Below are 13,507 nucleotides of genomic sequence, written 5' to 3'. Positions count from 1 at the left end.
CCCTGTCTCTACTAAAAATACAAAAGTAATCAGGTGTGGTGGCACATGCCTGTAATCCCAGCTACTTGGGAGGCTGAGACAGGAGAATTGCTGGAACCCAGGCAGAGGTTGTAGTAAGCCAAGATCGCACCATTACATTCCAACCTGGGCAACAAAATTGAAACTCCATCTCAAAAAAAAAAAAAAAAAGAAAACCCCAGTTACAGCTAAAGGACAGTTAGACAGTTAAATATCTGATTAGAAATTTTGTAAGTCAAACCTCTTTTGTTTACTGTGAAATTTGTTTTGTTTTTTACTTTGTTATGGTAGCCTTGAAAATCATTGCAAGGACTGCTTACTGAGACAAAGTTTTATATAAAAATCATTTAAACTGATCACCCTGATTGTTCCTGACAGCTTTATCATGAGTTTCGATTTTTATAGCGTGTCTTTATTCAGAGAAAACTGCAAATCTATTAAATAAATTGAACCAGCACCAACTATAAGGTAACCTTCGTATTAACAGCTTTGGGAGAGCAGCACTCTTAACCAATAGCTTTTGGCTCTGCATGTTTATAATAATTTTGATAAAATTAAATGCTGCTACACTGAAATTCTGTACATATGCTTTTGTTGACAACGATGAAGAAATTAACTAACGTGTAAGTAACTGATTTCCTGGGTGGTTGCTGCTATACGTTGTTTTCCATACTTGAGAAACATTTACTGAATGTATTCATTAGGTATATGAGTCACTACACTTCTAAAATGTTTAAATGAAACTTGGTACTTTTGATGATTGAGGGTAATGCATTTGATTTGTGATTATCACATTTTCATCAGGGAAGGCAAAAAGATTCATTATAAAATGTAGAATTTTCTGGGTTTAATTCTGTTTCTAGATTGTTTTCCACTAGAGCAGCTCTGGGCAAATTTTTCAGTATAATTACTTAAATGCAAGTTTTTTATCTATTCATATATGTGTGTATGTATCCACACACACCTATGTGTGAGTGTATATATACAAACCAAAATAAAACTTAAACGTTAGTTAGGGCCGGGTGGCTTACACCTATAATCCCAGCACTTTGGGAGGCCAAAGTTGGAGGATCACTTGAGCTCAGGAGTTTGAGATCAGGCTGGGCAACATAGTGAGACCTTGTCTCTACAAAAAAAAATGCAAAATTAGCTGAGCATGGTGGCGTGTGCTTGTGGTCCCAGCTTCTGGGGAGGCTGATGTGGGAAAAGTACTTGAGCCTGGGAGGTCGAGGTTGCAGCAAGCTGAGATTGCACCACTGCGCTCAGCCTAGGTAACAGAGCGAGACCCTGTCTCAAAAAATAAAAAAAAAGAAAAAGGTTGGCTGGGCATGGTGGCACATACCTGTAATCCCAGCACTTTTGTAGGCCGAGGTGGGCAGATCACCTGAGGTCAGGAATTTCAGACCAGTCTAACCAACATGGTGAAACTCCATCTCTACTAAAAATACAAAATTTGCTGGGTGTGGTGGCACATGCCTGTAATCCCAGTTACTCAGGAGGCTGAGGCAGGAGAATTGCTTGAACCCAGGACGCAGAGGTTGCAATGAGCCTAGATTGCACCATTGCATTCCAGCCTGGGCAACAAAAGTGAAACTCCACCTCAAAAAGAAAAAGGTATTTTCTGTGAAAGATATGAAGGGTTTTGGGGTTCTTTCTCTGTTTCTTTCTTTCTGTCTTTGCCTGTCTTTCCCCTTCTTTCCCCATCTTTCCCTGTCTTTCTGTCTTTCTTCTTTCTGCCAGGCTGGAGTGCAGTGGTGCGAACTCAGCTCACTGCAACCTCTGCCTCCTGGGTTCAAGCTATTCTCCTGCCTCAGCCTCCCAAGTAGCTGGGACTACCAGTACATGCCGCCACACCCAGCTAATTTTGAATTTTTAGTAGAGATGGGGTCTCACCCATTGGCCAGGATGTTCTCAATCTCTTGACCTCGTGATCCACCCACCTTGGCCTCCCAAAGTGTTCCTTTCTTTTTGGTTTTCTAAGCTCATCTCTGGAAGACCACAGTGCTTACCCATGATCTTCCTGTTATAGACCTCAGGGAGCCAAACTCACTGACTGTTCATAAAGCCAGATCAACACAAGGCAATAAGAGAAGCAGAACTACTTATTGGTAGAAGATATAAACAAAGGGATCATCAAAGTTGTAGATTCTATGGAAATTAGCTTTACAGACTCCCCATATGGTTCCAAGCCAACATTTAATCATTTGCCAGATGGATTTGAGGGGCTTCAGGATGCACGAGTTCATAGTGAATTTTAGGAGCCCATAGCAAGTGTCTTGTATTTGAGTGGCTGGGAACTGAGCAGAGCATGTGTGGAGGTGTGGATGGAAGACCTCAACCGACAGAGAAGGAGAACATGTGCCCTGCCTGGGAGCAGAAGGAGAGTTTATGGGGATAGCAAACAAATTGTGGCGTGAATAAGGGGGATTCCTCCACGTGGGGCCAGCTGCCTTGCCCGTACCTACAGAGTGACAGTCAGGCTTTATGGAGACTTTTTTTTTTTTTTTTTTTTTTTGAGATAGGGTTTAGCTCTGTCACCCAGGCTGGGGTGCAGTGGCGCAATCTCATCTCACTGCAACCTCTGCCTCCTAGGCTCAAGAGATCCTTTCACCTAAGCCTCCAGAGTAGTTGGGGCTATAGGTGTCCACTACCACACCCAGCTAATTTTTGTACTTTTAGTAGAGATGACATTTCACCATGTTGCCCAGGCTGGCCTCAAACTCCTGGCCTCAAGTGATCTGCCCACCTTGGCCTCCAACGTGCAGGCGTGAGCCACCACGCCTGGCCATGTAGACCTTCTTAGACCAGTTTACTCAAAAGTAGCCATTCTTTTGGATGAAGCTACAGGGTCTCCATATGTTTAAACAAAGTTCTTAGTTTATATCTGTGTCCTTAGCCACATTTTATTGCAGTATCAATAAAACTCCTTAGTTACATATTTTGATTAACTTGGATGAAATTCAAGGAGTAAAGCTAGAAATAGCTCACATTTGTATTTTACAAGGTAATTGGTTTAGATTTTAACTTAGCCTCCATTGATATCTGTGCCAAAGAAATTCTCAAACATTATGGGTAAAATAAATACTGAGGGAATAGTTTTCATGAAATACTCAGAACACAGTCCCGCTCAAAGGAATATAGTCCCCTTCAAATTTTGTCACCTTAGAAGATCCTTTTTAGCAGTGCTGCCATTTGTTCAAAACATTTTTAGGATTCCTCTTGTGAATCTATATCCCAATTCTTACCTCCACAGTTGTACCAAATCTTTATATTTTAAGGGGTAGATTTGAGTCCAGACATGAACTATGGGAGCTAGCAGAAGGCAGACCTGGTGCTTTGTCCTGTTTTTCTGCAGACTTTGTGGCCTTTGGCGGGCCACCCAGCTTTTTTGGCCCTTCATTTTCTCATATGGGGTTTAATCTGAACGTGGCTTCCAATACTGAAGGTCTGTGGTCATATAAGTGCTGGCGTGTCTTTTTGTTTGTTTGTTTCTGAGACAGGGTCTCACTCTGTTGCCCAAGCTGGAGTACAATGGTGTGATCATGGCTCAATACAACCTTGAACTCCTGGGCTCAAGCAGTCCCCTCAGCTTCCTGAGGAGCTGGGATTACAGGTGCATGCCACCATCCCTGGCTGATTTTTTTTTTTTTAATGTTGCTCAGGCCGGTCTCAAACTCCTAGCTTCGAGCATTCGTCCTGCCTCAGCGTCCCAAAATACAGGAATTACAGGCGTGAGCCACTACGCCCTGCCTGTATTTTAACTGTATTTCATTATGTTACAAATTTGAGAACTAAATGAGGGTGTGTTGCCTTGCATGTCTCTGTTAGTTTGTACCAAGAATCTGATTACGGAGTAGCCACTGAGCTAAGAAGAAAATGGTGCAAAGAAGGAAAGAAGCCATTTCTGGATCCAGTGTTCATCTTTTACTAAATTTTCACTAGAGAGTTGGCCCCTGTCCCAAATGAGATTTGGGGTGTGAAGGCCAGTAGCCTAACAGGTAATGATTCCTGGGGAAGACTCCTGAGAAGGGTCTCATGTTACAAACTCATGAGGGTCCCCTCTTCTTTCTTATAGGCATCCAGGCTGGAGAAGCAGAACAGCACACCTGAGAGTGACTATGACAACACTCCCAACGACATGGAGCCAGATGGCATGGGGTACAACTGCAGGACATACACGCCAGGGGAGGGGCTCCCCAGGGCCAGAGACCTGGCAGTCCTGGGCCAGCAGAAGCAGTTCACCACCCACACCCCTTTCCTCTATTTTCAGACTCAAAGTCTTAAAATATTCAAGCATATGCTCATAGTTTACTTGTCTTGTCATCTCACATTATTGCCGAAAGGCCTTTTTCTTTGTACCAGCACATTATGTATCTCTAGCTATCTGAAGTATACTTAAAGTCATTACCCCACTTCATCATGAAGACAACATTAGGTTACATTCTGCATTTGAACCCAAGGAGTTGGCCCTCAGGGATGGCTTTATAACCACACACCCTCCCTGCTCCAGATATTTCCCTCCTTTTTCCCCTCCTTCACCCTTCCCATGAGAGTCAACACTTCCAACTCTATGGTAGAATGAAATAGCAGATTTTGGAGCCTTACCTTGAGTCTCCTGCTAGACAGGATAAAGGAAACGAAGAGACCAGCCTGCATTTAGCTGGCATTCAGCCAGTGCATACAAAGTGGCTCCTAGAAGCAGAGGAGCAGCTGATAAGCCCCTGCTGTGTTTAACTGCATCTTTAATGTTCACAGGTCAAGCCGAAAGGGACGGCAAAGAAGTATGGTATGGCCAGGCGATGGCTTGGTACCAGACGCAGCAGAATCCCACGTGGCCCCAAGCCCCACTCTCCCTAGCACTGAAGATGTCATCAGGAAGACTGAACAGATCACCAAAAACATACAGGAGCTCTTAAGAGCAGCCCAAGAAAATAAACATGACAGGTAAGCAGGACTGAAGACCATGCTTTGGGAGAGCATGTGCTATGTACCCAGAAGGGGATGCTGCCCACATTCTCAATGACAGCTGTTCCCAGCATGCTGACTTCAAGTTTTCAAGGTCATTGAAAACTTGAGTCTACATAACAGGCTTAAGAACAACGTCAAGTTTGGTTTGGTTTGTCTTGTTTGATTTACATGGTATTTTCTTTTTTTTTTCATCTTGTTACGGAGCTCCAAAAATAAATGCCTCTAGAAATAGGATTGTGGCATATTTAGGGTGGCGACAGTGCTAGTTCTAGGTGGAGGGGGCAAGGGGCTGCCTTACACCTCACTTCCAGCCACAGCTACACCCTGGCCTGACTAGGAACAAGGCTGCTGACACAAAAGGTATCCTGGGCTGGGCACAGTGGCTCACACCTATAGTCCCAGCACTTTGGGAGGTCAAGGCAGGTGGATCATCTGAGGTCAGGAGTTCAAGACCAGCCTGGCCAACATTGTGAAACCCTGTCTCTATTAAAAATATAAAAATTAGCCAAGCATGGTGGCATGTGCCTATAATCCCAGCTACTCAGAAGGCTGAGGCAGGAGAATTGCTCGAACCCGGGAGGCAGAGGTTGCAGTGAGCCGAGATCATGCCACTGCACTGCAGCCTGGGCAGCAAGAGCAAAACTCTATCTAAAAAAAAAAAAAACGGAAGAAAGAAAAGTTGATCCCATCATCACCCAAACCCTTCTCTGCGCATGAGAGGAGAGGCTGCTTACTCTGACCAGAAGCATGTCCTGTAGTTAATTCTTACCCTGAGGAAGGGACTGGCTCTTGCTCCAACTTAGCCTTTTGTTCTTTGAGAGTGAATTCTCTGAGAGCTTCTGGTGAGTTGCAAACTGCTTGGGGTAACATCCTAGTTTCCCATAGTTGGCAGTAGACACTCATAAAACATTAGCTAAAGCAGCAGAGTTCAGTCAAACCCAAGAACAATCTTATTCTTGCCATTAGTTCAAGAAAGTTTGGGACTTTTCTTCACACCTTGCACAACCAAAACATGTTCAAGGGATGCTGTACTGTGTAGTCTTTTCTCTGTTTTCTTCTTCCACACAGACATGCATCTGGGCCTTTTTATTCCCTTTGGTAGTTCTTACACTGATGGGCCAACTTCCCTTTTCTCTACCCTTTTTTATATGACTCACACATCTCCCAGTGTCCTTATTTCCCACTAGGAAAGAGGGGAATAATCCATGTTTATTGAAAGATAAGAGTTAGTTTTCCTGGAAGGACTGCTGGAAGCTCCTTGAGAAAAAGAGAAACCTGCGTAAATTTTTAGCCTCCTTCTGTAAAAACTGTATAATGATTTGGCTTATTCCTCCCTCCTTTCCTAGGCATCCTCTTCATACCACACCTTTTGGACCTCACTAGATATAAGCACAGTCACTTTGCTCAGGACCATAGTCTTGGCAGTAAGTGACTTCATATTTAATTACAGAAAGCAAAGTGTCCCTTGGCTTTCCAAAGTACAAGGGTTTTTTTCGTTTGTTTGGTTTTGGTTTTTTTTTAGACATTGTCTCGCTCTGTCACCCAGGCTGGAGTACAGTGGCACGATCTCAGCTCACTACAACCTCTGCCTCCCAGGTTGAAGCGATTTTCCTGCCTCAGCCTCCCAAGTAGCTGAGATTACAGTCATGTGTCACCATACCTGGCTAATTTTTTTGTATTTTTAGTAGAGATGGAGTTTTACCATGTTGGCCAGGCTGGTCTTGAGCTCCCGACCTCAAGTGATCTACCTACCTCAGCCTCCCAAAGTGTTGGGATTACAGGCGTGAGCCACCTTTCCCAGCCAAAGTACGGTTTTTGACTGCATTTAATGTAATCGCGATACAATAATACTTCCTTCCCAAGGACCATGACCCCATTTGTCAATGTGCTTCACTTTTCATTTCCTCTAGTTCAGAAGTGCTGTGCTTGTATTTCAAACTAAAAATTGTGCTTGCCTTATATTGCTGTCTCTGATAGTTGTCAGAAATATAAATATCTGCCCTGAGGCCATTTCAGGCTTCAAAGATGCAATATGGTACTTGTACAATTGGGAAGTTTCCTTTTTTCCTTTCTTTGTTTAAAATGTACAAATTAATTGGACAGCATATTTCATGATCTGATATTTTTTTAAGACCATAGGCCAGGCATGGTGGCTCATGCCTATAATCCCAGCACTTTGGGAGGCTGAGGTGGGCAGATCACCTGAAGTTGGGAGTTGGAGACCAGCCTGACCAACACAGAGAAACCCCGTCTCTACTAAAAATACAAAATTAGCTGGGTGTGGTGACTCATGCTTGTAATCCCAGCTACTCAGGAGGCTGAGACAGGAGAATTGCTTGAACCTGGGAGGTGGAGGTTGTGGTGAGCTGAGATTGCATCACTGTACTCCAGCCTGGAGTGAAACTCTGTCTCAAAAAAAAAAAAAAAAGGATCATGAAAGAATGATGTGGAGATTTTAATCATTAGCTCATTCTTTTGGTTTAAAACCAGAATTGGTCTAAAGAATTTACTTTTCATTAATTGCTCAATGCTATCAAATTGCTGGTTACTTAGATACCTGAGATGCTTTTATTTATAACCTTGAATTATATGAATTAAATCCATGCCTTTTTCCTCTTGATCCATGCAAGCAGCTCCAGCCCCTGACATTCCTGAAGTCTAGTCTTGTCTCCTGGGCCTCCAGCTTCACTCCTGCCCTCACACAGACATACATACAATTCAGGGATTATGACATATGTGCACGAAAACCTTTTTGAGGAAAGATGCCAATGTGAAGTTGTGAACATGGACTCCTTCTGTTAGAGGAGGAGGGCTTCCTCATTTATCTGGGTGTGCTTGCTTTTCTATCTTGTCGAGGACTCCCCAAAATAGTTCATAATGAGTGAGCTTTTGAGAAATGGCCTTAGGAAAGATTCCTTCTCTGTGTAGCAGGAGGAAAGGGTGAATCGTATTTCTCAAAAATGAAACCGTAACCAACAGAATATAAAACTCTGCAGTGTGGTTCTCAGTCACTATGATATGAACAGACACACAATTTGTTAATATGCATGATACAAGTGATAGCTGTGGACATTGCTTTTTTCTCTTTCTGAAATCTGTGTGAGCAGATGGGTTGTTGCCCCTTCATATTTACAAGTAACTCCTTATGCATTGGAATTTGTGTTATTACATGGTTTATGATTCTAATTGCTCACAAAGGCAAAAGTCAGGATTTCCCATGGAGGCATTTTTGGATAATATAAACCATTTTATTGAAATGTAATGGTTTAATTTAAAATGTAAGCAGTCTTTTTTTTTTTGAGTCAGAATCTCACTCTTCTCCCCCAGACTAGTGTACAGTGGCATGACCTTGGCTCACTGCAACCTCCGCTTCCTGGGTTCAGGCAATTCTCCTGCCTCAGCCTCCTGAGTAGCTGGGACTATAGGCGTGCACCACCACACCCGGCTAATTTTTTGTACTTTTAGTAGAGATGGGGTTTCACCATAATGACCAGGCTGGTCTCAAACTCCTGACCTCAGGTGATCCACCCACCTCGGCCTCCCAAAGTGCTGGGATTACAGGCATGAGCCACCACACCCAGCCAACAGTTTTAATTAAAATAGTTTTGAAACTAGATTTATTACAAAGGGGAAGTACATAAGTTGCTTATGACAATCTGTTCAGAAGCCAACTTCATGGTTTAAAAAATGAGGAAAGGGCCGGACACCATGGCTCACACCTGTAATCCCAGCACTTTAGAGGCTAAGGCAAGAGAATCACTTGAATCCAGAAGTTCAAGACAAGGCTGGGCAACATAGTGTAGGGACACCATCTCTACAAAAAAATATTTAAAAATCAGCGCATGCCTGAAGTTCTAGCTACTTGAGAGGCTCCAATTATAATTTTAAGGAATGTTTTCAGTCGTTTATTTTTTATTTTTGTGGCCTTTTGCATGGAAATTTTTTCTCTTTCTAGAAATTAGGACAGTAAAACACATGAGAAGTAAATGACTGATGTGAGGAGGGTGAATTATGTTTCTGTACTGTTGTGTGGCCTCACCTGGCCAGGAGTGTATGTTGCCATATTTCATACTTGGAGCCTTTTCATCAGATTGAACTTCCAGGAAGCAATGGGAGCCCTGCTTTATAACTGTGCACCCTCTGCTGATGTGGGATGCACAGCCGGCTGGCTGCAGCGCCAGCCCCTTCATTAAGGAAATGTAAACAGAAGCTGTTCTAGCACTTGGGGACTCTTTGCCTCTGAATCATTTTTACTGTGACCGAATAACTTCTTCTATATTGTTGCAGTTATATTCCCTGCTCAGAGAGGATACACGTAGCTGTTACAGAAATGGCAGCATTATTCCCCAAAGTAAGTCACTTCCTACTCGCTTGGTTTAAATCCTTTTAAATAAATAGCAAGAAATTTCTTTATGACCTATATATTATATTAGCCTTTTTGTAGCACATGAAGTTTTAAAATTTGCAGTCGTATAGAGCTTTGAAATCTTTTTCTTTTACATGAATATTGATTTAATCAGACAAAGAAGTACAAATCACGTGCTAAAAGGCAAATTTAAAAATTTTTAAATTTATAGGATTTTCTGGAATATTTTATCCACATGGACTAATATTTTTCAAGAACTACCTCAAAATAGCACATACTACTAAAGTTACCCTGCATGTACTTTGATCTTTGAATAAGAATATTTCAGCATCTCTTACGCTATGGGCTGCGAAGCTTGGAGTGTGTAAAGTCACCCCATTGAGAAAGGGCAGGACCAAACTGCCTTTCACTCTGGTTTGGTTTGCTTTAGAAGAAAGTTTGTCACCTTTGGATGACTGCCCTGCAGTTCAGGGTGAACAGCTCTCTTTTTGCTTTTAGAAACCCAAGTCTGACATGGTGAGGACTTCCCTTCGTTTACTGACATCCAGTGCCTACCGACTGCAGTCAGAGTGCAAGAAGACCCTCCCGGGGGACCCAGGTTCACCCACAGACGTCCAGCTGGTCACGCAGCAGGTCATCCAGTGTGCGTACGACATTGCCAAGGCTGCCAAGCAGCTGGTCACCATCACCACCAAAGAGAACAACAACTGACACAGGCAGGGCGCCGCCTCCTTGGTTTTCTAGGCTTTTTAAAGTCCAATTTCAAATTCAGACACAGAACTCTTCAGATTTCTACAAAAAGAAACATTTAATGATGGTTTAAAACTTTTTAAAGGAAAACTCAGTATTATTTTTGCATGTTTTCTAACAAATTTTCAACTATTAATTTAACCCACTTGCCTTATTTTGTGCCTATTTGCCAATTTAGTTTCTGATGTTCGGCTGTGTTGTCAACACCTGTTGAGTTGATCACATACATCCAAAAGTATAGTTTCATTGTCTAAAATTTGTGAAAACCTTTCCATCCCTTAAAACTCCCTGCCTATGCCTAAAACTATAAATGAGATTCTTCATAAAACATTTTCTTGAGACAGTTCGGCTAAAAAAAAAAAAAATCATTTGTTCCCTACCAAGCATCGTGCAATAGTGAATTTCTCAGCCTACTTCAGAATAGCTAAGTTTGGGGTATCTCCAAGCATGTCTGTAGAGAAAGGACTTTGCCACTTTTTAAAACTAGTGTCACAGTCCCTCTTGGGAGGAAACAATGAATTGATCCTGTTTTACGGGATCAATTACAGAAACAATGAATTTCTTCTGTTTTACCCTGTTACATGTTCTATCATTTAATTTTGTTATCTCAAGCTCCTATCTCTTGATATTTTATTGTCATCTTGAAGGCTCCATGGAATGAGATAAAGCATTCACCCGCCACAGCACGTCTCATGAAGCCACGTTCAGGGTAGGAGCTCCACCCACATCACCACCCATTGTCAGGTGCTCTCCCTCACCCCTGTAAACCAAACAGTTTGTTCAAAACCTGCAGCAAAGAGAAGTGTCAGTCCAACAAGCCAGAACTAATTTTGTGCCACCCATTCAGGAATCACTGCCGTGAAATGTAGGAAGAAAAGATCATCTACTCCCTGACGTTGTGTTGTACCTTTCATCCAGTCAGCTTGCGTCTCTAACCACTTACAGCTTGCTCACATGAGTTGCTTCGCATTTTTCATTAAGGACTTCTTATAAGGAAAGATATATTGTATGCAGTCATCTGACTTAGTGTCTCCTCCATCACCTCACGAGTACTTAATTAGACATCAACTTTCAATAGTCCCCTAGAGAGTATGCTCTAGCTGGCTGCCTGCTGCCCCAAAGCTCTGAAAGAGTAAGGTGTAAGTGCTGGAACATGCTCAGATTGTGTTTTAGTTACTAAAAAGCCCCTTTTTCTTCTGAATGTTAAAGCATTTTCCTGTTCCTGCATACTGCAGCTGTTCTGTGTGTGTGGTTCAGACCCTGACTTAGGGCCGGTGCTGTGGATGAGTGAAGGGAGCCAGGTACACAGCAGCGGGACAGATGGGACTATGGGGAGCCCATGGCCTACCCAGTAGGGGCAGTAGCCACCAGCTCCACTCCTGTTGCCATGTGGAAAAGTGGGCCTCGGGTGGCCACAGATTTGGTTTTTCAAGAGACAAGAAACCTAGATTTTTTTTTTTTTTTTTGGTGCCATCTCTCCATTTGTAAATGTTGGCAACCAATTTGAACATTTTCAGAGACCATGTGCAGGTGAGCTGTGGCCTTCAGGCTGCCAGCTCACAGCCCCAGGGCCCTGTAAGCTGTGCAGTGTGAGGGCCTGGCTTCCCCAGACACGCCTGGAGCAACCTCTGAGCCTTACCCATAAGGGAGCCGGCCTACCCTGTGCGTTACGTTGCTGTCCCTCCTGTTTTTACCTGTATGTTCTGTCCCATAGTGGTCATTCATTCACATGGAGAAGACACAAGAATCAAAGTACAAGTTGCCTCAATACATCCTAATAACTAAGCCTCTATTTCCACAGGACTGATTCACGCACACCTTTATAGCTTGACCGTATGCTGTCATGAAAGTAGCACCCCGACGGTGCATGCTTTACCAAGTCACCGTGTGTGGATGCTTTTGTTGCATTTTGCTACACTGTGAGTAGCATGGGAAAAGGGTCCACATCTCCAAAAGACTCTTCCACTTGTTTGTTGCACAGCCCTAAGTGCCACATTGCTGTTGGATGCTCCAGGCATGCCTTCTAGAAGGGGACATGCTACCTTAAGTTCAGGCACCATCTGATAGCCTTTTCTGCAGACTTCGTGTACTTAGCTGACCTTCCTTTTTCTTGCCAACCCCTGCCCCTGCTGTCCCAGGGAGGACAGGCTTCTGTAGAGGCCTCTGGAAGATGAGCTGTCTGCAGGAGGTAAAGCAGTGTTTTCCTTGGAACGTTTGAGGACCTGCAGTAGAGGATGTTGTCTTTATGGCCCTAGAGAAAGTCAAGGAACATGGGGACCAACAAAGCATTTCCACTTGTAAGAATATCTCAGAAGAGTGCTCAGCTAGCCTCCGGTGCCAAAACTCCGAACAGAAGCTCCCCCCTCCCCACCACAGCCGGTGGAGTCACGCAGCCAGTGGAGGGCTGCCATCGTCCTCTCCGTACGTGCCCCGCGCATTTCCTTAGCCTCATCTGAGATCTGGTGTCAGAATTCTCTGCTCCTGTTGGCAAATCGCACCTTGTCTGAACATTTGTTCCAGCCACCTTTTGCACATGGATTCCGTACCTTGCACTAGCAATGTCTGAGTTTGGTAACGTCGTTTTTTTTACCCTGTATTCTCAGTGATCCCTTCCTCCCCATATGCCACCCTTCCCCTGAAGCCAATAGGGCAGAGGTGCACTTTATGAAACTGGCACTTGGCTGAACAGAAGGAAAAAGCTCTACCCCTAAGCTCCTTTCACAGAAATCATCATCTGCCTTGGAATGCAAATAGTTCTTATTTGCCAAAGAACATTGAATTGGGCCCAAAGATCAAACACAGCATTTCATGTAATTGGAACTCTAAACGCACAACTCAGGAGCTGTGCAGGGCTCCTCCAGCGATTCAGTTGCAGAACTGAGAGCAAAACTCGCCTCCTTTTGTCCTCAGTGGCACCCATGAGCTTTCCAATAGTATAATTTTCTTTCTTTCCTTCTCCTGGTTGAAGGTAACACGTGTTCTTAGAAAAGAAAATGCTGCATAGGAAAACTGAGATGCCTTTTATTCCAACATGTTTGATCCCTGTCACTCATTATTCTGTACTTTTTATTGTACATTGTATTCCTGTAATTATTGTGCCCTTTAAGTGTTGTAAAATTGTTTTGGAATTTGTGCCTGCTAGTTATGCAATAAACAGGCTCTACAAGTGTTTTTGTGGTAATGCTGTGCTCCCAATCAATTAGTTGATGTTTCCAGATACTCTGTAAAAGGTCTGAGAAAGTTCTCCCATAACGCCATCATTAGTGAGATGCAGTGTTTCATAGCTTTGGGGATCCAGCAGTTTTACTGTAATGATGATCTTTTTCTTCCTCTGTGCTTAGCAAATAGCTTTCTTTAAACTCTGGATTCAGATATTAGTTGCGTGCATCTTATCATAGTGTATTT

At 43.3% G+C, this 13,507-nt stretch overlaps 1 protein-coding gene across 15 annotated transcripts in view; it reads left to right on the top strand.

Moving 5' to 3' along the window:
* GIT2 (GIT ArfGAP 2) overlaps positions 1-13,283 on the top strand; it is a 67,300-nt gene extending 54,017 nt beyond the window's left edge. For all 15 annotated transcript variants that reach the window (XM_032301231.1, XM_032301219.1, XM_032301234.1 and 12 more), the window contains 4 exons: positions 4,094-4,176; positions 4,774-4,962; positions 9,274-9,337; positions 9,851-13,283. In XM_032301231.1, the coding sequence (XP_032157122.1) occupies positions 4,094-4,176; positions 4,774-4,962; positions 9,274-9,337; positions 9,851-10,063 (549 nt within the window). In that variant the 3' untranslated portion in view covers positions 10,064-13,283. The remainder of the gene's footprint in view (positions 1-4,093; positions 4,177-4,773; positions 4,963-9,273; positions 9,338-9,850) is intronic.
* The last annotated feature ends 224 nt before the right edge of the window (positions 13,284-13,507 follow it).

Source organism: Sapajus apella, unplaced genomic scaffold (genome assembly GCF_009761245.1).
Source record: "Sapajus apella isolate SASKATOON/1434 unplaced genomic scaffold, GSC_monkey_1.0 scaffold2, whole genome shotgun sequence".
Lineage (NCBI taxonomy): Eukaryota > Metazoa > Chordata > Mammalia > Primates > Cebidae > Sapajus > Sapajus apella.
The sequence above is the reverse complement of the archived record's forward strand: the minus strand, read 5'-3'. Positions and strand labels throughout refer to the sequence as shown.